Source organism: Natator depressus, chromosome 9, assembly GCF_965152275.1.
Source record: "Natator depressus isolate rNatDep1 chromosome 9, rNatDep2.hap1, whole genome shotgun sequence".
NCBI classification, from domain to species: Eukaryota; Metazoa; Chordata; order Testudines; family Cheloniidae; genus Natator; species Natator depressus.
Genome location: NC_134242.1, coordinates 83,906,308 through 83,932,247, shown reverse-complemented (window position 1 = coordinate 83,932,247; position 25,940 = coordinate 83,906,308). Strand labels below are relative to the sequence as shown.

The 25,940-nt window shown below is 42.3% G+C and overlaps 1 protein-coding gene across 2 annotated transcripts in view; it reads left to right on the top strand.

Annotated features, from left to right (window-relative positions):
• COL4A5 (collagen type IV alpha 5 chain) overlaps positions 1-25,940 on the top strand; it is a 147,857-nt gene that overhangs the window by 76,627 nt on the left and 45,290 nt on the right. For both annotated transcript variants that reach the window (XM_074962487.1, XM_074962488.1), the window contains 25 exons: positions 67-111; positions 215-277; positions 1,379-1,432; positions 2,190-2,216; positions 4,482-4,562; positions 5,660-5,722; positions 6,551-6,586; positions 6,687-6,728; positions 6,865-6,957; positions 9,713-9,766; positions 9,877-9,933; positions 12,016-12,060; positions 12,162-12,215; positions 12,471-12,512; positions 13,666-13,789; positions 14,783-14,956; positions 16,471-16,554; positions 17,278-17,370; positions 18,412-18,482; positions 18,702-18,893; positions 19,616-19,784; positions 20,506-20,598; positions 20,685-20,789; positions 21,464-21,561; positions 22,715-22,865. In XM_074962487.1, the coding sequence (XP_074818588.1) occupies positions 67-111; positions 215-277; positions 1,379-1,432; positions 2,190-2,216; positions 4,482-4,562; positions 5,660-5,722; positions 6,551-6,586; positions 6,687-6,728; positions 6,865-6,957; positions 9,713-9,766; positions 9,877-9,933; positions 12,016-12,060; positions 12,162-12,215; positions 12,471-12,512; positions 13,666-13,789; positions 14,783-14,956; positions 16,471-16,554; positions 17,278-17,370; positions 18,412-18,482; positions 18,702-18,893; positions 19,616-19,784; positions 20,506-20,598; positions 20,685-20,789; positions 21,464-21,561; positions 22,715-22,865 (2,110 nt within the window). The remainder of the gene's footprint in view (positions 1-66; positions 112-214; positions 278-1,378; positions 1,433-2,189; positions 2,217-4,481; positions 4,563-5,659; positions 5,723-6,550; positions 6,587-6,686; positions 6,729-6,864; positions 6,958-9,712; positions 9,767-9,876; positions 9,934-12,015; positions 12,061-12,161; positions 12,216-12,470; positions 12,513-13,665; positions 13,790-14,782; positions 14,957-16,470; positions 16,555-17,277; positions 17,371-18,411; positions 18,483-18,701; positions 18,894-19,615; positions 19,785-20,505; positions 20,599-20,684; positions 20,790-21,463; positions 21,562-22,714; positions 22,866-25,940) is intronic.

Genomic DNA, 25,940 nt, shown 5'->3' with positions numbered 1-25,940 from the left:
TTAAAAAACAAATAGTCCCCCTCCCACCACCGCACTTACAAATAAATATGGTTATTTCCCCTCCAGGGTCCTCCAGGTCTGCCAGGATTTCCAGGAACACCAGGACTTCCCGTAAGTAGGATTTGGCTTTACAGTTGAGAAGATTATCGCTTATTTTTTCTTTTTGCACAGATCATCCTTAGCTAATTGTGCTGTCCTTCCTTCCATGTTCAAGGGGTTACCAGGGCAGGATGGGCCACCAGGACTTCAAGGTATCCCTGGATGCAATGGAACAAAGGTGGGACATGGCACCTTGGAAATTCCTGATGCCGTAATGACAGCATAATGAAGAAATAGAACTTGTCTTTGTGACTGATGAGAGCAAATGGGAATAGCTTACTGTGCTGGGTAGTGTAAGCTATTACTGGGGGGCTACAGGTGGGTCCATATAATGCCCATTCACATCTTCTGAAATGAGAGACAGGATCACAGTCTAGTTCACATGATCAGGAGCTAGGAAATAGCCAAGATCCAGTCATGGCTCTGACGCTTTGTAGCATTGGGTAATAAAATGACCCCTTCTGCCTGTTACTTCACATGTAAAATTGCGGATAATAATAACTGATCAGTGTGTTGCATGAGTAGGCCCTAGTCCTGCCATCTGATCCATGCAAGTGGACACTTGCACCATGTGGAGCTCTTTTGAAGTCCGTGGCTCTGATACCCAGTGAATGGGGAGAGTCTCAGAACCCAGGCTTCAGCTCAAACAGCAACATCTACACTGTTATTGTTAGCCCTGTAGTACAAGCCGCACAAGCCTGAATCAGTTGAACCGGGCTCTGAGACTCACTGAGACTGAGAATCTCTGAGGCCCCAGAGATTTTGTTTTGTTTTGTTTTGCAGTGTAGACGTACCCTGATTTTGTTACAGTGCTTTGAAGGTGATAAGTGCCAAATATTCTTGTTTATTTGGAGATAGTAATTTATTGTTGGCTTAGTCATCTTGGAACCACTGATTGCAAAATCACTTTGATAAGGATAGATCATAAAGTGAAATTGTCTAGGTAATGAGTTAATTTATCTCTGGCACATCTATGAAGGTTCATGTTCAAATTGAGATACCTGCCTGTTTCCAGGCAATTGACTTTTTCTATAGCATTGCCGGCTATAGTATCTTTTCAGAAAAATAGACCTATGCACATGACACTATTTGAGCCCATTGGACGCTTTTTCTTCTGTTTTTCATACCTGTGATTTTTGTTTTGTAAACTGTTTAACCCATAACTTGCTGCAATGCCCCTTTCTCCATTCCAGGTTCATGAGCTTACAATAGTGTTAATTTTTTTAGTATCATCACTTGTTTTGTTGCTGGCTAAGCCTCTTCTCTCTGCCTTCTTTAGGGGGAACGTGGATTCCCAGGCAGTCCAGGTTTTCCAGGTTTACAAGGTCCTCCTGTAAGTAAGAGATTTTATATAATCAGATCTACTTCCTATAACCCACAGAAAACCCCTTGCCTAGAATTGTGAAACAGTCAGTGCCCAAATAACTATATTAAAATTTCCACAAGTAAATAATTCAATGGAATATCATTTGGGTGTGCTTCAAGACATCCAGCTTTTCTGGTGTAAGCTATTTGTAAAGCTAACAGGGAATTTGATCTCTTCTTTTCTTGAATATTACATTCTCTCACTGCTGAGATGCTGTGCCACTTGCAGAGAAAACAAATGTGTGGAGGTAGGAGAAGAGCGATCTTAAGTGATGTCCCCAGGCACATCTGGGAGTGATGCTGTCTATTTGTGGATCAGAAAAAAATACAGTGCAGATTTTTCTCTGTAAAATGCAAGAATGCGCAGTGAAGTGATTCCTGCAGGAGTAAGAATTGGTAGAAGAGAAACCATGAGCATGTAATATACAGAATAACAGGAGGCATATGAAAAACAAAACAATTTAGCAAGTGTTTAATATTTGCTCAAAATGCTGCCAAAGAACTTTCATCTTGAATAGCAGTGAAGCAGCAGAGGCTTGAAATGTTAGGGTCTCCTTGTTTTGTATCCTTTGTGTCTTTCTCCCCTTTGTCACCTTGCCCCGCTCAGTGAAGTCTGTTCAGTGTTTTGTGAATGATATGTCAATAATACATTCATACCTTCTTTTTTTGTTGCTGATTGTATGATATTTTCTCATCCTTCCTTATTTTTATTTCTTTTAACAAAGGGACCTCCTGGCCTACCAGGTATGAAGGTAAGTGTTCTGGGCTTTTGCAACTAACTGTTAAGCGAGCATGGATGTTTAGTGTGCATCTGACAAAAGTAACCTGTTTGCCTATAATCAAGGTCCTGCATATTCCACAGCAAGCTGCTCCTAAATTCTGCACCAGGCCCCTGGTTTCTGTGCCATTCCTTAATGTGACCAATTGGCAACTCTGCAGCATTCATACTCAATTTTAAAAAAAAAACAAATGCAGGCCTTTACTGAATTCAATGTGTGAATGAATAGTACAATATATACAACAGGCACCATGTGTGGTGTTCAAATATTAAATTCAAATATGTTTTGGCAACTTAATAGGGCGAGAGGGGGCATTTGTATCTGAAAAGGCATGGATACAGTTTAGGATTGTGAGAGAAGTACGTTAGTAGGATATTTCTGCTAAATGATCAGCAATGAAATGCGTGCGTTTGAATTGTCATCTGTAGGTTTTAGTTATACCCCATAAAGATGAATGGAGCAGTTTACACCTCTCAGCAATTTTCTGCAGACTCAGGAAAACAACAGCATGCCAATTTGTTTGCTTAATGGTTTTCTTCTCAACCATGAGGGCTAGCAAGAAATTGGGATGAAATTCTATGGTCATGGGATCATGGAATACACAGGGACCTTCCTATATGCTGGAACGTAAATTGCTACTTCACAGAAAAAAGTAGATGATTTAGTTCTTAGTTAGAATTATCTCTGCTCTTCTATAGGAACTATTTAACAGTATAGAAATGTGTTTTAAACTGTGTATCTTGGTGTATATGCATACTCTCTAAATAGATTAAAATATAGAAAATCCTACAATACAGAATATTTGTAGAGAAATCACTAGCATGACCTTGACAGTTGTTTCTATCCTGCCAACTATTTTGACCACATTGTTATGGGCCTCACATATGGCAAGGAGCACACTGAGCTTGCAGGTGGTAAAAATGAAGTAGCTTCAGAGTCCCTTGGTCCTACCCATTCCCCAAAGAACCATGGAAATGGCGATCATCACAGGTGACTAGAATGGGTTCCAGGACAGGTGATAAATCCACAAAATAATAATAATAATCCATATATATATATACACACACACACACACACACACCCTTCTCCGCAAGACTGGAAAACCACTGACACACCAGCTTTGGTATCTGATTCTCTTCACAGGCATAGATCCTTATTTTAAAGGACAATTTCCTTCCATTGTAATTTAATATAACAATAAGACACAATGGTGTGTGCACAAGCAGGCTATTAGTGAATGCCCCAGGTGTGTTGTGAGGCATTAGGCTAATAGAAGGCCTAGAACCACCAAGAAGTGTACAAGTAGCTTGCTTGTGCACCCTCCAGTGGCTAATTACTGTTAGAAAATATTACACATCACTTAAATTATCATGGGAAGAGGGGTAATGCAGAGAGTTAAATTCTCTTAGGAAACATCTGCATGATGGATAAGAGAGGCACCTTTTTCCTCCTAGTTTAAATATAGTCACATTTTATTATTTTTTAAGCCTTTATTTTTGTTTCTTTGAGCTACTTGAGCATATGGACCGAGAGCCAATTTAAATATACTTTCTTCTATTAAATACTAAATTTGGACGATGGAAAAGTTCTCTCAAACTGCTGCTGAAAGGACAGCTTGGCACTGTGGGGTCATGGAATGATGACTTTAACACTGCCGCATTTTTTTTCCCCAGCCCCACTCCCACTTCCCAACCAACTTTTAAAAAAAGAAAAGAAAAAAGCCAAATATCTGTAAATAAACTTATAACAAAGCCACATAAGAAGCCTTGCTTAAAGATGAGTTATGCTGTATGGCCTAAGGTAATTGCAGACCCTAATGTAATGGGGCCCATCCTCTGGGATATGGGATATAGCTGTGTAAACCAATTTTCTGGCAACCCATTTGTTGCTTTCCAATGGAGATAAAATATTTTTTACTTTTCTTTCATGTTTATTTTAATCCCCTAACCTTTTGAAATTCAAGTTGGGTGCTTTTATCCAGCATGCAGATAAAAATATGGTGTACTTGGATGGCTGGTAAAAGGTTCTAAGCACCGCAAAAATTAATTCTGTAAGTAAATAGGGAACATTTTTTTAAAAGGGTTGTTTATTGGAGAATGAAGTACCTGTGTTATAGAAATAGTAGTTCTACATATCTCTGGGCATTAATATGACTTCTCGCTGTCTGTGGAAGCTAGCTTGAAGTGGAAGAATGCAGTGTGGTACTGATTTTTTTTAAATCAGTTGTTGTTCTTTTAGGGCGATCCGGGTGAAATAATTCTGTCATCACTGTCAGGCCAGAAAGGTGACCCAGGATTTCCAGGACTTCCAGGGTTACCAGTAAGTTGCCTAAAGTATTTGTTGATTGTATGCTTTTTGGTAGGGGACAAACTACACTGAACTGAATATTAATTCAGTCTGACAGCATAATTAATGGCTAGAACAATATTCAGTGCTATGAAGCACATGTGTTTCTATAAAAGGAACAGGTCCAACATTTAATGTACTGTATAGTTTTTGGGACGTGAGGTTGCACATGAGTGAAGCGGCCAGCAGGGGGCCAATGAGGGCCTGGGCCTGCTGTCTTCAGAGTACAGCAGTGCTAAGAGCTACCTGCTGGCTGCCACAGTGCGCTTGTGTATTTCCCTACCCCTCTGAGACGCACTCTGAGTCTGGGCTAGTTCCTGAGTTCTCTACTATTCCTCTCCTTTAGTAAAACTAGCATCTGCCCTGCTGGGCTGTGGATGAGGGGAAATGAGAGCAGAACCTCAGCTGTTCTCCTTAGGCTGCATCTCCTCAGCAGTCCAGTGGCTCCAGCCCATCAGTGGGTCTTTGTTTCCCACACCTTCCTGTGAAAACGGCTAGTGACACCAGATAGTCCGCTCCTCTGTTGAGCCATTAGTAATTTTACTGGAGAGGTGTGGGGAGCAGAGAATGAGGAGCCCATGAGCCTGCACAGGACATGAGCAAGGATACAGTTTCCCAGTGCACTGCAGAGAGGCAAACCACAGGACTAGTCTGATCAGACTGGACCTGTTGGCATCTCTGTTGTTCTGCTCTGTGCGTTGCTACTGTCTACTCTTGGCTGTAAGAGACCGTAGAAATGCAGAGTGCCCTGTTATTTTTGCTTCATGTAGGAAGGGAGTAAAAGTGGTTTAAAAAAAAAATCTTGTGCAATCCAAAGAGGCACCTTGAAAGTTGACAGCAAGGCACTCCCTGGTGTTAAGTGGCTGTAAGTTCCCCATGGTACTGGTGGTCTTGAGGCCTTTCCCTTAGACGTGGGCTGTACATGGACAGGGTCATGGTTGGGTCCTTGGAGTTGACATTTATGAGGTGCTAATTCTTGTCTGCATGGCCAAGGCCCTCCCAAACTGATGCTATCTGGAGCTTTTCATTGAAAGGGGCATCTCTGACTCCTTCCTTCCCTTTCCCAACAGGGTCCACCTGGTCCCTTGGGCGTACACGGTCCTATTGGTCCCCCTGGGCCACCAGGTTTAACGGTAAGATTCCTTAGCCTGTCACATAGAATTAATTCTTTTCTATCCTTAGAAGCAAATTTAGCTTCTCAGCAACAGGGGGAGAGAATTCTCCTTGCCCAGGCCTCCAGCTGGAGGCAGAGCTGCTGAGCAGTAGCTACTGCTGCTTCAGGACCATAGCAATCCCCACAGCTGCTCACTAAGCACCCTCTGGCTTGAAGTAATAAAAGTAACTGCATGCACATCTTCCATCCTATACAGGGTTTACAGTTTTGTTCAATGGCTTTCAGCACCCCAGCTTGTTTCAGTGCCCCTGCAGCTGCTGCACCCACCAGATGACCATTTGTGGTGGCTTAAATGCATCCCAGATCCACCAGCCATATTTTCAGTCTGCCCCCAAAGCCCCTTGTGCACCACAGCAGAGGGAGCTCCTGTGCCATCTCCCCCTATCCTCCTACCTGTGCAGTGGAATGGTATTGCTTCTATCCCTTTTGGGCACTATGAGCCTCTGGGGGCAGGGGTAAGGTGGGATTTGCACATAGATCAATGTTGGATTTGGGGTTCCACTTGAACCTGCAACTGGGCAAATTAAATAAGGAAGCAATTGTATATACTAATGCATTGAGTAAAGCTTCTGGGCATGAGGACCAACTCTCAGTGGGAGACACAAATGCCCAGTCAATATGGGTATAATGTAAATAACTAGGACAAGATACAGGTCGGCTCTTTCAGAATTATTAGCAATGGTATTATTTATTAACATAACTCATCATCATTGTTTCCAAAGTGCTTTGCAATCCCCTGAGCAGAAAGTGTTATAACAGAATGATTTTGTTTTGTTTTGTTTTACAGGGACCTCCTGGTCCAACAGGGCTTCCAGGGCCTAAGGTATACCCCCTCCCCTCCCCGCCGCCACCTTCTTTTCTTATTTTTCCCTTTAGTTTTGTTCAACTCTGTTCTAAGCGTTGATTATTTTAACTCTTTGCAGGGTAATATGGGTTTGAACTTCCAAGGACCCAAGGGTGAAAAAGTGAGTAGAGGATTTTTACTGTATTGCTTTCAGAACAATTCAAGCTTCTTTTACTGCATACTGGCATGGCTCATGTTGTCCATGTCTGTAATAGCCTGGGAACTTTTATGTATTTTGCCATCTTTTTGGGTGTTAGGGTGACCAAGGCCTTCAGGGACCTCCAGGGCCACCAGGACAAATTGGGGAACAGAAGAGACCAACTGACATAGAGTTTCAGAAAGGAGATCAGGTGAGTGGGAATGGAGGAAACTGTGTCCATCTATGGTAAGCACATGTCCAGCTACTTAGAGCAGCTCATTCATTGGAGGCTGTACTACTCAGAATGACATCCCCCAAAGTATAGCTTGTTGGGGGTCCTGCTGCTTTTTCCAAAGCACTGAATTGTCATTTGCCTCAGCCAGGCCTATCCATTTCTCCTATATCAGAGGGTGGGTCAATCATATTGGTTCAGTTATTTCATTTTGCACAATGTCTGAGCCATCTCCACATGTTCCCATTATTTAAAAAATTAAACTACACAAGAAACAGTCCCCAAAATGAAATCCTATGGAAACAATAAAAGTAATTAACCTTCCACAGCAAGATTTGAATGGCTAGTCATCTCTAAACGTCCAGGCTGAGATTTTCCAAGCTCTCTTGGGATTCAGTTCCCCAATTCCCATTCATTAGACATCTATGAAAATCTGAGCTGCATCTATCATACTATAATGAGGGGTCCTGTAAAAGCTAAAATGCAGCTGACTTAACCTCCTTGTCATACAAGACCTCTTGAGTCCCTTCTTTCTTTTGGTCTAAATAAAGTCATTTTCCATTTTCTAAGCACCTAAATCCACATCCTAAATATGCACATCTGGCTACCCCAGTGAATCTGTAGCCTTGCTGGCAATATTGCTACTGATTTTTAAGTTCCATTTTCCAAACTGTTGCTTTAACTTGTACAGAAACTTCCCCACCCTTAACTGCTGAAGAGTCATTGGGAGAGATGCCAGTTCTGAAGATACTAAATTTGTCCTGTCCTGTTGATCCAACAACTTTTCACAATCCCACTTCTATTATAGGGGCTATCCCAGATGAGTCAGGCAGTACAAGCAGGGGCATGAGTGCTTTGGGGTTTTTTCCTTTGAAGTTCTGTGGTAATGCCAAACACCAGCTTGACCGTAGGCAAGGGATGAGGTGTATATTTTGAGGTAGGAGTGGTCCTTCTTCTATTCTGCTTACACTGCACCCGGGTATCTGGTTTTCTGCCGCTGTTTTAGGATTAACACCTTGCTTCATTCTTACTACCTTTTCATCCTGTTCTTGTTGGCAAACATTTCAGCATGAAGAAAGCATTGGTGGTCTGCCTTTAAGTGGGATGTGGGAAGGAGTGCCAGACCTCTCCTCCTTTCACTTTGACCAAAGCAATTTGTCCTTCCCTTCATAAGAACCTTTGGCCCTACTGAAGCATCAGATCCACTAATACACAACCACCCTATGGAGTCATCCTGGAAAGGTGGGAGACTCTGGTGTTCTCTGATTCACTGGGCCCAGGGTAGTAGATGAAGAAGCAGAGAACTGGCCATCTCTTTAATTCTAAATTTGTGGGGAAATTCTGGCCCCATTAAGATCAATGGCAATACTTGCATTGACTTCAGGATTTCACCACAGTTGCCAACTTTCACACAGTAAATAAGCACCCCGACTTTCACAATAAGCCAAAAATCAAGCTAATGCCATTTCAAAACGAGGCCAAAACAAGGCAATCCCTAAGAACCCCAACACTCTATGTGACTAGATTCCCCCTGGCGTGCAGTCTGGGACTGTGGTGGGACCACTGTGCACCCCTGACTCTCTCCCTCCCTTTCCCCTGCTTGCCCCCCCCCTTGTCCCTGCTTGCTGGGAGCCGATCAAAAAAAAGAAGCAATAAGCTACAAGCCAAACAAGCCAAAAACTAGCCAACAAGTAACTTACGAGCCAATTAAGCCAAAAACAAACCTAATATCTGCATTTTTTTCCGCGGGTTTGGCATGTCTGGATTTCTCCTTTGGGATTTATTTTCAGCTTACACACTATTTCATATGAGGTCTCTGAAGGTCTAATAATGCCAAAAGGCAGCTGTATAAATATACAAAACAAGACAATATGACTGTACATTCCTTAGAAAGCACCTTAGAAAGCACTACAAACACAATCTCCCAGCGAATTGCATTTGGCCTTACACTAGCAATAATTTTAAGGTAAATATTTAGACTTTTGGTGAAAGTAATGTACTTGGAATGAACTTTTATAGACTGATCACCATCACAACTCAGTTTTTATTCATTCTGTAAAGGAGCCATCCCAAATTTAACACATTTGTAAGCCTGGGGCCATCGCACCTGAAGTTGTGATCTCAGCTAATTGCACAAGCTAAGCAAGGTCAGGCTGGGCCTGTATGTGGATGGAAGTCCTGCAAGAAAAAAGTAAATCCTGATGAAGTGCTTTGAGGGATTCAGTAGCTGATACTCTCCCCTCTGAGTTAGTAATGAACTAGTTATTCAGCGTGTGCTACTGGAGCTGCAGCTATAGAAAACAGAGGTCCTACCTTTCACTAAAAATCCAATGGCATTATTCCCCAAGAGTAGAGGTATTAATGGTGTCCTTGCATCTTCAGTAATTACTCTCTGCCCCTTGACTAGCCTCCTGTAATTTCAACTGGCTAGGTTATTTTTATTTCCTGCCCTAAACTGTTGTGCAGCAGGCTGTGGGCAGTTAGCCAGCCACTGTGCTATATGCAAGAGGCAATTGTATCTCAATGATTCAATGAAATAAATAGAGTGATCAGTTAACAAAATTTGTACCAGTACTTTGGGATACACATGGATCAAAGACACTTGATAAAAACCACTAGCACTCGTGGCACATGAAGTTTAAATGGCAGCAAAATCCTGTTTAAAACAATTGACCCAATGTTGGGAGGTGAGGGCTTTAACCCCCTTCTCTCTCTTTTCCCCCATGCCTGACAGGGTATTCCAGGAGAACGAGGTCGACCAGGACCCCCTGGGCCACAAGGTCCTCCTGTGAGTAATTCCCACAGTGGCATTTTTTTCTTAGAATAATGTAAGAGAATTGTAAATTCGTTCTGCTCTGTCCCCATGGGCTGAGTGTAAGACAATGTTTGTGTGTTCAGGGTCCTTCGGGTGGCGTGAAAGGTGAAAAAGGTGAGCAAGGAGAGCCAGGCAAAAGAGTAAGTAACTTCCTTGAACCAAAGATTTATTTTTCCAAATGCTTTTAGCTTTGAGAATTAAGCAGATATTGAATTCAGGCCATCAGACTCTCTTGGTAAGAGATTTTATTTCCTCCAGTGCTCTACAAGATATTGCAGATGACACTAGTGATTCACTGGCGTGATTCTAGCTGAGTGTAAAAGCACCTTTTCAATGCACCCTAGTGGAATTACCCTGAATGTAGATCTTAATCTTGAGGCAGGAACAAAAGGGGTAGAATCTCTGTCATAAGCATTGGACATAAACGCTTTACAGTTATGTATGGAAATTTTCTTTAAAGCTATTGAGGCTGTACAGTTTGAGTGGCAGTTTCCTTTCAGAGAGGGTCTCCATTGAGTTACCCTAACAGAATCCCAGTAAGTCATGCTATTGACACATTTGTAAGCTGGTGCCTGAAAACCCATTCTAAATGGAGTGATCTCTGAAGTGAGCGAGTAGAACAGTAGCCTTTGAAAACTATATTAAAAGTTAACTCCCATCTGCTGTCTCTGGAGGAGTTGTTGCTGTGTATATGCAGTCTGGTGAGGGGAAACACAGGGTAACGGCATACCTTGTAGGGATGGCAATAGGTCACTTCAGTCATAGATTCAGAGCCAACTATTCACCTTTCTTGAGTCGGGATTGCATTGGGTATCACAGGTCAGTGTGGTGAAGTAAGATCAGCAGGGGTCCAGTAGGTGGACTGAGGAGATGAAGTAAAGACAAGCTGCCATCAGTTCATAAATTCTCTATTGGAAGTTAGTTTCCTTGTATAATTCCTGCGCCCACAACTTGAACTGAGGGCAGTGGGCCCTTCTGAATATCAGACCCATAGGTTTCACAGAGGTTAACCAGGTGAGATAAAATGCTTTTATGATAGGTTTCCCCATTTCCCAGCCCCTGGTTTAAAAAAAGGCTGTGCAAAAAGTCCATTTATGAATTCAGCATTCTAGAGTCCTACGTTTCACTCAGGAGGGGCTTTGTTTTCATTTGTTTTTTGGGCGTAGGATAGAGAGGGAAGAATATAAGGCCAAAACTCCCATTATATTTTGCATGCTTTCCCAAGTTGCTTCACTGTGAGATAGTAATTGCTGGGAAAGGGGACACAAATCTGCATAGATCAGAAAGGGTACAAATGCTTGTTTTCTTTCTTCCACCCTAACTTTTACCCACAGTATATTTTCCCCCTCTGATTTGGGACATTTATGTTTACTGGGGGCTCGAAATGCAGTTCTGCTGTGAGGTGTGACTCTACAGTAGCATGTGGGGTTCCATTTTTATTTCATGTGTCTCAATTTCTGTATCAAGTGGGCTCTTTTACAAGTACTGAGATGATTTTGTAATTGCCAGCCTCTGAAAGTCAGCCTGGAATTTCAAAGCACTGTTCTTTTCCAGATTGAGCATCATCACTAGTAATAAAAATTCTGCAAACCAACCTTTATCCTAGTTACACCTGTGTGGCCCCTGTTGTCTGCTGTGGGGTTGTTTGGGTGTGACTAAGGGCGAATTTTGGCTCTGTGTCTAAACCTAGTCAACAGTGCTGTTGATGACTGAGCTGCAGTAGAATCCAGCTCACTGTCTCCAATATGTGGTGGTGTTGCAGTGGTAACAGTAAAAATGGTGCAAACTCTTTTGTCCTGACAATAATCAGGTATCTGCTGCCTATGTGTATTCACTGTCATTTGAGTATGAAGGTGCATTTTTAAAAAGTCACTTTTCAGACTAGAATCACAATTTAAGCCCTAAATCTATATCCAGGAAAACTTTCAGTGTGGGGGAATCAGCACTTGTTAAATTTGAGGTCATTTTATGCTGCATTCTGATAATACTTAGGATTTCTGTTGATCAAGCTTTTGTTACCCTGGTTTTCTATGTTAATCCTCAATTTAATTAATGCCGGCTTATTACACCTCTCTTAATTGTGAGATTTATCATAGGGGTTGCATTCTAGAGAGTCTTTGCTTCATTTATCTACTACAAAGGGAAACAAATCATGCAATTCCTGGCAATGGCTCTTTGCCACTAAAACTTTTTATTTTTCAATGAACATTTGTGTTTTGAAGGGGAAACCTGGCAAAGATGGAGATCCTGGTCAGCCTGGTAGGGATGTGAGTATCTTACACATTTCTCACCTAAGCAGATTCTTTGTAATGCTCTTGGGATATTTGCAGCGAATATTTTGAGGATGTTTCTTTTCCTTTCCTTGAAGGGTTTACCTGGTGAGCCTGGTTTAAATGGTGTTCCGGGAAGAGATGGTGAAAAGGTGAGTGTGGGTTATTTGTCTTTACGGCTAGAATAGAGTGAAAGCCTGCCTGTCACTGAAGCTTACGTACCAATGCCCAGCTCCTACTGAATAGAAATTGCATTGCCTTGCCTTATCTGTTAACCTGCAACAGAATCTTTGCAATCTCTTGTTTCCTGACACGTAAGAACATAAGACACTTTTTTGAAAACTAAGTTTTTAGCTCTCGTGTTCACAAATATGTCATTCAATAATCTGTAAATATATCATTGGCAGGGTCTGAAAGGTGAACGTGGTCTGCCTGGTCCTCCTGGAGTTGTAAGTTGCTTTTGCTTTCTTCTCCTTTTCTTCTGTTTGGTTGGCAGTGCACCATTTTGTCTCCTCGTTTCTTCCAGACATTAGTGTCTCCAGTTTATGCTAGTGCCTAAGAGATCCAGCAGGTAGCACCAAGTGTTAGTCACCACAACCCACTGCTCCCTTCCTTTAGAATGTGTGATCTTGCGTTCCAAGGTCCTTCAGTTATAAACACAAGGCCAGATTCATATCTCACTTAGACCAGTGTAAATCAGAGGCAAATCCACTGAAGGCAATGGAATAAAAACATCATAAATTAAGATCGTAATCAGTAGAGCTGGTAAAAAATTTTCAGTCAAAATGTTTTTCCAGTGGAAAGTGGCTTTTTTCAGTGAAATCTGAATTTTTTCCCAACCTGCTCTAATCATCCCCACAGTGAGCAGCACCATGAAAATATAAATATCCCCACACTATTATTCATATAATAATCCATATTAATGTAATCCTGTAGGTCATGGAGTGTCTGCAACTGAGAAATTCTAATGATGTCACAGGAGTTCTCACATAGGGTTGGATTCAACCTCACTTCAGAGAGTAGTATCTTATTCCACAAGCAGTCCCCCGGAAACAAAGAATAGGGTCAAATTCTGCCTTATTACAGTGATGCAAATCCAGAGTATCTCCATTGACATATGTGGCATTGCTATGGATTTGCACCATAGTTGAAACTGCAGTTGAATAAATTGTCAGATGAAAACAAAAGGTTTTAAAATACCTGGGGTGAAGATTCTGTAGTTTGGGTGGGTGTATTGTAGGTTTTCTTCTCTCACTGTTTTTGGGAATGGGGTGTGCCATGAGGAAACCTTTCTTTGGCTGTGGAAACCTTTCTTGCTCTCATTCTGACACCATTTGCTTCTCAAACCACAAGAATGAAGTGTGCACTAGTATTTTTTAGCTAACCATGTGGGAATGCAGTACAGCCTCACAATAATAGTGCACTCTGCTGGAACAGGGGACTTTCTTTTTTTAGCAGACTTTTATTTGGGATCCCAGTTGCATTCGGAGGATCGTGCCATTGGTTTGAAATGTCGTGAGCTGGCTCTTGTGGCTTTGCTACAAACCGACCCACCTCTCTTCACCTTTCTTGTGACTTTTTCTTGGCTCGTTGATATGACAGATCACAGGAAATGGTGTAGAAGTGGGACCAAAAGGGAATAAAGGACTTCCAGGATTTCCAGGACCCAAAGGCGAGCGTGGATATCCTGGCTTGCAAGGGCCTCCTGGCTTGTCAGGGCCTCCAGGTAAGAGTTGAGGTGAATTGCTTGTGTATTTTGCTATCTGGAGAGTTAGTTAGCTTCATGATCTTAGTTCACTGCCTAGTGGGGTGGTGGCAGTGTGGCAATAATCACCATCACAATTGATACCCTGGTCGACAGATGGCCTGAATGACCAGTGAAGGCAAAACTATTAAGAGCTACCTTTGAGCCCTGGAGATAGTCCTCCAGCTGAGGGTTGAGGCGTGAGGACTCTTGAACATTCATGGTCCATGCTTTTACTGTTCTGTGGTGAATAGAGGATGCTAGTCTTCAGGGCTGTCAATGAATCGCCAGTTAAGAGTGCTGGAGTAGTAACTTAAGGGTAGTTTAGCCCTTTGTTGCTTGCAAGTAATGTATATTATCAGAATTCCATATGTATGGAGAAGAGTTTGTGTCAAAACTGTTGAGACTGACTATTAAATATAGGTTTAAATACAGACTGGCCAAGTGCTTAAAGGTGGAGTTGATGAGGGACCACGTTTAGAAAGGGGTTAAAGGAGCTTGCTAGCCATGTCTATCAGAAAGCTGTACAGGGAAGGAGAACATTAGGTAACTCTAAAGTTATGACAAATAAATACACGTTTTTCCTTTCTCTAGTCCTATTACAATTTCTTCCTTACCTAAATTGTTTACTCATGTTAAGTCTTGGGATCAAATTTTCAACCAAAAGTCTCTGCAAATGTAATATTTGCCTGCCCCAAATTCCACACTTGTGCGCACACATGTACATCAGGATGTACAGTTACCTGGCTTGTATAGAAAAATGGGTACACCTGTAATTTGGCTCTCTTTATGGAGGCCTGATGAAAACTCTTACCGCATAATATAACTCCTATGCCATGGTCACATACATAAAGATTTAGAGAGAGGATGTTGCCTATGGTAGTAGCAGCAACTTAGCCAGCTTTCATTGTCACCTTTACAAAAGTCCATGGTTTAAACCAGAGATACTGAAGAATTGGCTTTTTTCCATTTTAGGGATTGCAGGTGTAGGCCCCCCTGGTCCACCTGGTTTGCCTGGGGAGCGAGGACAGAAGGGGGATCAAGGTCTACCCGGAGTTTCCATACCTGGACAGCCTGGACTTGATGGACGGCCAGGGCCACCTGGACCGCCAGGTGCCCCTGGACCTCCCGGAACAACTATCCCTCCTAGTAAGTGATATCTTCATTGACCTGCAGCCTTGAAATACTTGACAGATAGATAGTTGCTCAGCAACAAGGAAAAGAGACTAAATATCTATTACATAGATTTATTTTGTCCCCCTGCTCCAGGGACACAATTCAGCTCCAGCTGAAGTAATGGAGAGACAAAGGTGACGTAATGTCACCTTTATGCTTCCTTCCCAGCTCCTAGTGCAAGTTAGAGCACCAAAAGGACTGCCCTAACTTTATGTGGTCTGGAAGGGTCCCCTTGCTAGCTAGGAATTATCTTGTTTCGGTGTGGCCTTGCCATGCCTTTTCCTGGCTCCCGCCAGCCCTGACGTGCCCCTTTGTGTAAAGTGGGCTCTACAAGCTTTATTACAGCCCAGGATTCCCCCATATTGGGGGAATCTCAGGAGCTTTAGGGCCACTTTAAGGTCAGTTTGCACCACTCCAGTGGCACAGTGTTAATAGAGGAGGGCCAGTGATGAGGCCCCAGAGGTACAGAATAATGCTGCTTCCAACTCGTGCTAACAAATCCCACTTGTTCTAAATAACAAAGTAGTTAAGGATGTGTTGGGATTTGCACTTAAATAAGGATTAAGTCCCTCTCTGTCATTCTTTAGAGATTGAGTTTAGTCTCCACATTTGGCCTAATAACTCGTTAGAGGACAATTAAAATTTCTGTTTCATTTCAGTAAAACAGTTCATAACCTGAAAAGGAAACATTTTTCAGAGTGCTCTCTATATTAAATTTTGCTCCATCTTCTTCTCGTTTCTTTGGGTCCTCTAACTAAACAGCCAAAATCCCCCATGAACTCCAACTCCCCTCCCTACACACACATGCCCCACATTACGTCTTGGGCATAGGCTACTTCGGAGGTTTTTTAATTAAATACATTGTTATTCCCCATATTTCGAATAACTCCATGGACTGGCTCAGGTCCATTTGCTACTTTGTATTCTAACTTTGCCAGCCTGCATCCGAGCTCGAAGGCAGGGAGATAAGCTGAGCAACAGAGAGTCTGGAGGCAGGCTCTGGTGGTCCGTGCTCAGATGAGGGATATGAAGGGCCAGGCAGAGTGAGCAGGCTTGGAGGGAGAATGCGGGGTTGAGTGGAACTTTGGGAAGGCGTTGGGAGAGAGGGACTAGCATGGATGTGCAGCGGGGAGTCAGGGAGAAGCTTCATGTCTCTACGTTGAGGCTTTTGCATATCATGAGAGTTCCTCCCCATGGGTGCCGCTGTATATATGAGCACATTTATAAACAGAGTTATGGCTGCATATCGGTTGCTAAGGATGGGGGTGAGGAATGGAAGGGGGGGGATATTGATTGGGGTGTAGATGTAACTGTTTGTTTTCTTGTGTTTTATGGCTTGCATTGTTGTACCGTGCAGTGTAGAAGCCACAGCCCCATTTTAGCAGTGTCCAGTGTGGAGCTTCCCCAATCTCTGTTTAGTGTTTCCTGTCTCCGTTCAACTGATAGTAGAGTTAACTCTCTCTTTCTCTCAACTCTTTCACCTTTAGGTGACAGAGTATGTCAGCGAGGGCCCCCGGGTTTTCCAGGACCTTCAGGAGACAAAGGTTTTATGGGGGAGCGAGGCCAGAAAGGTGCAGTGTCATAAGTATGCTTTGTCTCTTTCTTGTTGTTTAAAGCATCTCCCACATCAAAGAGGATAAATTCATGAATACGTAGGAAATGCTCAGCTAATACAGTGCTGAGTGTACATCAATAAAAGTGTTAAACCTCTAAAAAAAACCTTGTAGGCTTTTTTTAAGAGAGTATAATTAGAATGTTTTTATGCCAGCTGTACTTTACTAAACATTTCCCATATTGGTTGTTTTTTCCTTCTTCCCAATCATGATTATAACTCTTGATGCTGGCATTTAATGTCTTTTGAAATCCCAGCTCCTAGCATCGAAAGATTTGCCCCCTAAAGGAGCTAATACCTGGGAAAAGTTCTACATTTGGATTTTTGAACACTGAAAGGGTTTTTGTTTGTTTTTTGTTTTGTGTTGTTTTGTATTTTTGCTAAACAAATTCCATCAGATACATCTGCTCTGTACCATGCGCTCTACCATGGAGTCCTTTTTCGGGTGATAGTAGATCTAAATGCTACTTTGGTTCCTAAAAATCAAGGATGCTAAAAGTGATGTCTATGAGAAGCCTTCTGCTAATCTATTAAGATATTATATAATTATATAAAATTATAGTTATCATATGCAATGATATGATATATACCGTGAATATAATGACAGTACTATTATGTTGGATGCTCTGTGTTTTCCAGAACTAAATGCTCATATCTGCTTTTATAATGTGACTCTTTCTAGGTGATAAGGGAGAGACGTGCTTTAATTGTATAGGAACTGGCGTTTCTGGGCCTCCGGGGGACAGGGGACCACCCGGACCTCCAGGTAGCCCAGGTAAAATAAAAAACAGCTGGCTGCATTTTGTTCTTTATTTTATGGCCCACAGGTGTGTGTACGTTTGTGTGCAAACTCAGACACAAAGCCTAACTTCAATGTGCATGTACACATTACCCTTGTGTGCCCAAGTGATGGGATGCAAGGGCACATGTGAATTCACTGTAGACGAGTTGAATATATGCGAAAGTCCACCCATTTTTGAAAATCTGACCCTTAAGAATCAGATTTTTAAAATGGTACAGATGCTCCCGCTTGATATTTTCCGCTAGTCAAAGTCAGGCTCACAAGCACTGTGCTTACTTAAAGGGTATTATCTGCTACCTGGTTACCTGGAAGGGAAATGAATTTCAACTCCTTCCTGCTTCAAAAGAAACAAAGAACCAGTTCAGAGATTACTGTAGGGGGTGATCTTTTTCAACATCATTGACATAAACCTCAAGTTTCAAATTAGTTTTACTCACCTAAGATCAGGCTGTCCAAAACAGTGGACTGAATTTGGTCTTGGTTTAAGTGGGCATTTGCTATTTCAATGACATCAGTGGAGCTGCAATTTCATATGCTAGGGATTAATTTGGCCCAGCAGCTTTTAATAGGACAGGTAATCTATACAGCAGTTTTTGAGTGAGTAATATCTATGACTTTATCTACTAGATGAGACTGATGTGTTGTAGAGCAATCCTCAATATCAGAGTAGTTGGTGGTGGGATAAGGATCTCATCACCGTTTCACAAAATTGTGGTGACTTCAAAATAATTTAAGGTCTAGGGTAACATTTTCAAAAGTTCCCGGGTGACTTTGGCACTTAAGAGTCTGGATCCCATTGATTTTCAATGAGATGTAGGCACTTAAGTGCTAAGTATTTTGAAAATTGGATTTAGGAGCCTGAGTCACATTGGAACCTTTGAAAATTTTACCCCTGTTTAAATCTTGCCTGCTCTAAGAGATTTCTTCTACTGCCTCAGCCTTGGCAAGTATGTACGTCAAACTAAGTGCCAGATATTCCCAATGCCTAAATCTTGCATTCTTTTATTTAATCAGGATCACCTGGTTTCCCGGGATCGAAAGGTGAAAAAGGGCTAACTGGCTTAACCGGGCTGGTAGGGCCACCAGTAAGTGTTAGTATGTTTCATGGGGGGAATTGAATCTAATTTATCGTAAGCATAGTATCAATTTACTATTAACTACATGTCCTTTCGTTTGCACAGGGGAAAATTCCTATTCAACAGTCCTTTTCCATCTCTAATTACCATGAACCTATTGTCATAAAATTGCAGCATTCAGAAAGGAGATGGAGGAAAAACCTAAAATGTTTACTTTTCTTTCCTTAGGGATTTCCAGGACCTCCAGGTGCCCCTGGGCGTCCTGGTTCTAAAGGGGACCCTGGGGACAGCCTGGCTTTCCCAGGACTGAAAGGTGACAAAGGGGACACTGGTTTCCCAGGACCTCCTGGTCTTCCTGGCATAGATGGCTCTCCTGGACGAGAGGGACTGCCAGGTCTTCCTGGATCCAAGGGAGAACCTGTAAGTTGGGTTTTATACTTGGATGAACAAGGTCTTAGGAATGTTGTGAATCCATTCAGAAAAGTACAGAGAAGGGGATGTGAAAATCCACTTTTTCCTAAGCATAAGTGTGGCTGAATAAAATAATCTGTCTATTATAAAAGCTGCCCATCTGCAGCCCTGACAGTTATTCTATTTTTGCCTTTCCCCTTCAAGCTCTGATTTGTGCTGCATGAGGGTGGCAGAATGGGTCTCCATTGATTATCTGTCAGTCCCTCTTTCTAAATGAGTAGAGGGACTGCTCTTGAACAATATACAGTGTCAATACTCACTGTCCTCCCCACATGGCACTTCATTAACCTGCATCTGGGGTAGAAAGTTACAAGGACCAAGAGTCGAACCTGATCTCTAGCATGATGATAGAGGGAGGGATAGCTCAGTGGTTTGAGCATTGGCCTGCTAAACCCAGGGTTGAGAGTTCAATCCTTGAGGGGGCCATTGAGGGATCTGGGGCAAAAATTGCGGATTGGTCCTGCTTTGAGCAAGAGGTTGGACTAGATGACCTCCTGAGGTTCCTTGCAACCCTGATATTCTATGATTCTATGATAATATGTTAGACAGCTACCAGAAATTCTAAACAAAAATAATTGTTTCATTAGGTTTAAAACTAAACTCTTTAAAACTAAACTCTTAAATCTGTTCTAAAGCAAATGACTGCTCTTCTCCCCCACCCTCCTGTTCAGGGTGGCGTTGCTTTCAAAGGAGGAATGGGACCTCCAGGTGATCCAGGAGTGTCAGGTCTTTCTGGAGACAGAGGACCTATGGGACCTCCTGGTTTTGGCCCACAAGGTCCTACAGGTGAAAAAGGCATTCAAGGTGTATCGGGTCGCCCAGGGCCCCCAGGAGTTCCAGGTGGGTGTATTTTCATATGATATTGAGCAATAACAGCAAGTTGTACCCATTTGGCTCAGCACAGCTTCCAGATCATTGGGCAGGGACAAGCATGAAGGCTTTTAAAATTGCACCTGAAAGCAGTAATTAATCGTGGCATTTGTGAGCTTCCCTGCCAGTAGCCTCGTGGTTGTCACAAATTGCCCTTTCTTCAACAGTACTGAAGTCCAAAGCCAAAGACTGTAAACCAGCTTGCTATAAAACTGGAAATATCTCTGCAGTCTAAAGGCACCCTGCTAAACCCCATGCTGTGGTAAATGATGTAACTTTTTATTAAGATGATGATCACCAGCAGACTTCATGACTTATTTGAAGAACAATTTATAATGCACATATGGCAAGAAATGCTTCTGAGCCCATGAAATGGGGCATAGTGAGGCTCAATAAGGTGAGGTCTGGAAGAGAAAAGCCTTCAAGAGAACGTGACTTTAACTTTTGATATAAGGTGACAAGAAACTACACTTGCATTTAGATTGATAAAGCAGATAAGCAATTTTTCAATTATCCACATGTCAGACCCTGGACCTGATTCACTGATTTCAGTGCTATTTCAACAGTGTAAAACTGGAGTAACACAGTGGTGAATCTACCCCATCTATGTGTAGATGACTAAGGATCTCTCTCCTTATGTACAGAATCCGTATGCTGTAGAATGATGCGTCTGTATCCTATCCACTCTTAGGTCCGAAAGGTGAACCTGGCGAAACTATTACAGAATCAGGAGTTCCAGGCTCCCCTGGACCTCCAGGAAGAAATGGTGAAGTAGGACTTCCTGGTAAGAGCATAACTAGACTTCCAAGTAACCCTCTGAGTTTTCACTCTGACTTGCTTTTGCTAATTAAAAATGATTTTCCTCTGCAGGTGATCCTGGTCTGCCAGGTCAGCCTGGCTTGTCAGGCATCCCAGGTCCTAAGGGTGATCCAGGTATACCTGGCATTGGACTTCCAGGCCCACCAGGCCTAAAAGGTATACTTGCTACCACACCTTTGGAGAAGGGAATTATACTGGCTTTGGGCAGTGTCATTTTTCAGGTTTAATCTTTTTTTCTTAGCTTGCTCACATAGTTCCATTCTTAAATCTCCAAAGTCTTTAAAAATGCCTACCTAAGTTGCATGCCACTGTTAAAAGCACTGGAAAACCTCAGTTTAGCTATGGTCCTTCATGTCTGTTCTCCTGTACTTTTGTGGAAGCTTAGGCTTTTCAACCCATCCTTGGGGTTAAAACCAAATGGAAGAGATTTTAGACATTGTAGAAGAAGACAGTTCAAGCAGTATATAGCATAAATAACATAATCTCCACAATCAGTCGCCTGATTCCATGTTTCTGATGTAAATAATTTGCAGCCACAATGAGAATACCTAAAATGAGGAACATCCTTCATAAGAAGGGGTGATCGGAGAGGTATCCTGGGACTGTGCCATGATGTAGTGGTCCAGATCGATATACAGGGCATTATGCACACCGCTGTCTAAACTGAACTGAGGTGCTTTGGTGCAATAGTGCATTTTGAGCCAACCACACATAAGGGGGCTCTTTTAAAAGAACACTTACACAGTGGTTGCTAAATCTCCCTGAAATGTGTTGACACTTGTTTGTTGCCTTACCTCAGTTGTTATCCTAACCTCCTCATTGGGTTGTAGGCTTCCCAGGAATGGCTGGCCCCCCAGGAGCACCAGGAGCCCCTGGACGACCAGGGCTCGAAGGGCCACCAGGACAATCTGGTTTCCCAGGACAAAAGGTCTGAAAATATCAATCTCTCTTCTAATGGGTTGTGGTTTAAGATTGAAGTTTGTCTCTTCAACTGTGCCACTGTAAAGTCTCTTCTTTGGTTGGGAGGGGTCTGCATCTGTAAGCAGCCCTCACCTCTCTCAAGTCAAAGGACCTATCAAGTCATTTATCTTTTCTTACTCAGTAGCTGCTGTCCCCAGTGTCGTATGTCCAGCTGCATTGCCTTGCAGAGTCTGCTCTAACACCTACAGTGCAGAGTCTTCTGATGTGTAGGACCAGGGTTGCATGTCATAGGGCAGACCCGGATAGGATGCTCTGTGTAGCTGTCCACCTTAAACTGGTGATGGGGTGGGGATGGAATGGTCAACTTTACTGAGAATGTGTGCCTCCTTCTTACCCACCAGCATTTGTCCCTTCCCCTGGAATGGATGCAGCTGAAAAGTAGGGAGATATTTTCATTTAATCCCTTAAGGCTCTTCCAAATTTGAGTGAAGACACTAGCTAATCAACAAAAATGGTCCTTCATGAGCTCAGCAAATGGTGTTCTCCTACCAGTTACTCTAGCATCTAGGGGCCAACAAATTTGAATAGATTTATTTCATGAGACTGCAATCAGGGTGGCTACACTCCCAACCAAGGGCTTGTCCAAGAAGGTTCCCCTGACCCTAAGAAAAGAACTTTGAGTATGATTCAGGCCATGTTTCCTGAGGGGTGCCCCATTTTACCCTTTCCCTTCCAGGACACTTTATAGCTGCAATACTAGAGCCATTCTGTCTAGGTGTAATGTGAGCTGGCCCTCCACACCATCCATGTCAGGTGGCCCTTCCCTCCTTATTGCGCACTCCCTGCCAGAGGCCAGTCGTGTTTGTATGGTATTGGAGGATTGGAGTGTAACCCTCCAGGAGTATGTCCTGTTACTAGATGGGTGACATGGATTTTGCTGTAATATCAGGAATCCCCCTTTTCTATAAGGTGACTGATGTTGCCTAATCTTTCCTAGAATGATTTGCCTGAGTTGTGTGGCTGTAAATATTTTGGGAGTCTTTTTTTTTTTTTAACCTCATGGCTTTTGGGGGGCTGGAGAGGAGGGGGGAATGTTTTCCCCTTTTGCTACTAGAAAGAGCTAACCTGCGAAACCCATTTCTTTTTTCCTTACATCATAGGGGGACCCTGGATTTGGTGTCCCGGGACCACCTGGGCCACCAGGGCCACCGGGTTTTAAAGGAGTTCCGGGACTGAAAGGTGATCCTGGCTTCCCAGGAAACCCTGGTTTTCCAGGGCAGTCAGGTTCTGATGGAACTCCTGGGCCAAAAGGTACAGCTTCATTGTCTTCTGTTGAACTCTATATGACTCTTAATCACTGAAAATCAGCCTGTCATTGTGTGACAGTTACTTAAGGCCAGATTTTTAAAGGTATTTAGGTGCCTAATTCCCACTATCATTATTTCAGTGGGAGTTAGGCACCTAAATACCTTTAAAAATTTGGCCCTGAGACTGCTTACATTGGGGCTGGTTTTTCCAAAGTGCAAAGCCTTTTGGTACGCATATAGACTGTGCCTGTCTAAATGCACATGGCAAACTGACGTTTGTGTTCCCAGGGCACAGGCAGACCAAAGTGCATGCATATTTTTGTGTGTTTTAAAATCTGGCCTCTAGCTGATAGAGGCAAATCCCCTCTGGTCAGGGTGCCATACTTTAAACGGAGCCACTTTGTTGCATTCTTGTTTACCTACCAAAGTAGGCATTTAAAGTCAAAAGGGGAACTACACAAAAATGAGGAAGCTAGTTAAATGGAAATTAAAAGGAACAGTCACGGGTTGAAATGCCTGAAAACGGTGTGGAACTATTTCAAAATGCCATAATAGAGGCCCAAACTAAATGTATATCAAAAATTTTAAAAAACAGTAGGAGGATCAAAAAACGCCACATGGCTAAACAGCAGAGTAAAAGAGGTGATTGGTGTCAAAAATGCATCCTTTAAAAATTGGAAGTCAAGTCTAGTGAGGAAAATAGAAAAGAACATAAACTCTGGCAAGTCAGCTGCAAAAGTATAAGTGGGCAGCTCAAGAAAGTTTTTGTGTCCTTAGCAAGTTGCTCTTCAAATTCTAACAGCAAAAAAAATTTAAGTCATCAGAAGCAGGAAGCCAGCCAAACAATCAGTGGGGCCACTGAACAACTGAGGTGCTAAAGGAGCACTCAAAGAAAACAAGGAGAAGCAAAATGAATTCTTTGCATTGGTCTTCACTGCAGAGGATATGGGGGAGATCTCCACACCCGAGCAATTCTTTTTAGGTGACAAATCTGAGCAACTCTCCCAGATTGAGGTGTCTGTAAAGGAGGTTTTGGAACAAACTGATAAAATAAACAGTGATAAGTCACCTGGACCTGAGGTATTCTCCCAAGAGTTCTGAAGGAAATTGCGGAACTACTAACTATGATGTGTAACCTATCGCTTAAATCAGCTTGTGTACCAGATGACTGGAGGGTAGCTAATGTAATGCTTAGTGTTTAAAAAGGCTCCAGGGGCGATCCCAGCAATTACAGGCCGGTAAGCCTAACTTCAGTATCAGACAATTTGGCTGAAACTATAGTATAGAACAGAATTATCAGACAGATAGACATTATCTGCTGGGGAAGAGTCAATAAGGTTTTTGTAAAGGGAAAATCATACTTCACCAATCTATTTGAATTCTTTGAGTATATCAACAAGCATGTAGACAAGGGTGATCCACTTGGTGTAGTGTGCTTGGCCTTTCAGAAAGCCTTTGACAAAGTCCCTCACCAAAGACTCTTAAGAAAAGTAAGCAGTCATAGGATAAAAGCAAGGGTCCCCTCATGGATCAGTAACTGGTTAAAAGACAGGAAGCAAAGGATAGGAATAAATGGTCAGTTTTCACAATGGAGAGAGTTAAATAGTGGGGTCCCTCAAGGATCTGTGCTGTTCAGCATATTTATAAATGATCTGAATAAAGGGGTAAGCAGGAAGTGGCAAAATTTACACACAAATATAAAATTACTCAAGATAAGTCCAACATTCACTGTGAAGAGTTGCAAAGAAATCTCACAGAACTGGGTCTCTGGGCAAGAAAATGACAGATGAAATTTATTGTTGATAGGGGCAAAGTAATGCACATTGGAAAAATAATCCCAATTATACATATAAAATGATGAGGGTTAAATAATCTGTTAGCACTCAAGAAAGAGATTGTAGAGTCATCATAGAATCAGAGTACTGGAAGGGACCTCAAGAGGTCATCTAGTCCAGTCCCCTGCACCATGGCAGGAATACGTATTATCTATTCTATACCAACCCTGACAGGTGTTTGTCTAACCTGCTCTTAAAATCTCCAATGATGGAGATTCCACAACCTCCCTACGCAATTTATTCCAATGCTTAAGCATCCTGACAGAACGTTTTTCCTAATGTCCTACCTAAACCACCCTTGCTGCAATTTAAGCCAATTGTTTCTTGTCCTATCCTTAGAGGTTAAGGAGAATAATTTTTCTCCCTCTTCCTTGTAACAAACTTTTATGTACTTGAAAACTATTATTATGTCCCCCCTCAGTCTTCTCTTCTCCATACTAAACAAACCCAGTTTTTTCAATCTTCCCTCATAGGTCATGTTTTCTAGACCTTTAATAATTTTTGTTGCTCTTCTCTGGACTTACTCCAATTTGTCCACATCTTTCCTGAAATGTGGTGCCCAGAATTGGACACGGTACTCCAGTTGAGGCCTAATCAGCATGGAGTAGAGCGAAAGAATTACTTCTCGTGTCTTGCTTACAATATTCCTGCTAATAGATCCCAGAATGGTGCTTGCTTTTTTTTTTTTCCTCTTCCAAACAGAGTTACACTGCTGAATTGTTGTTAGCTTGTGATCCATTCTGATCCCCAGATCCTTTTCCACAGTACTCCTTCCTAGGCAGTCATTTCCCATTTTGTATGTGTGCAACTGATTGCTCCTTCCTAAGTGGAGTACTTTCCTTTTGTCCTTGTTGGATTTCATCCTGTTTACTTCAGACCATTTCTCCAGATCATTCTGAAATTTAACCCTATCCTCCAAAGCACTTGAAAACATCCACTCAGTGTGCAGTGGCAGTTTAAAAAAGCTAACAATGTTAGGAACCATTAGGAAAGGGATAGATAATAAGACAGAAAATATCATGATATCACTATATAAATCCATGGTACGCCCACACCTTGAATGCTGTGTGCATCTCAAAAAATATATCTTAGAATTGGAAAAGGTACAGAGAAGGGCAGTGAAAATGGTTAGGGGTATGGAACAGTTTCTGTGCAAGGAGAGATTAAAAAGACTGGCACTGTTGATCTTAGAAAAGAGATAATGAAGATATCTATAAAATCATGAAAGCTATGGAGAAAGTGAA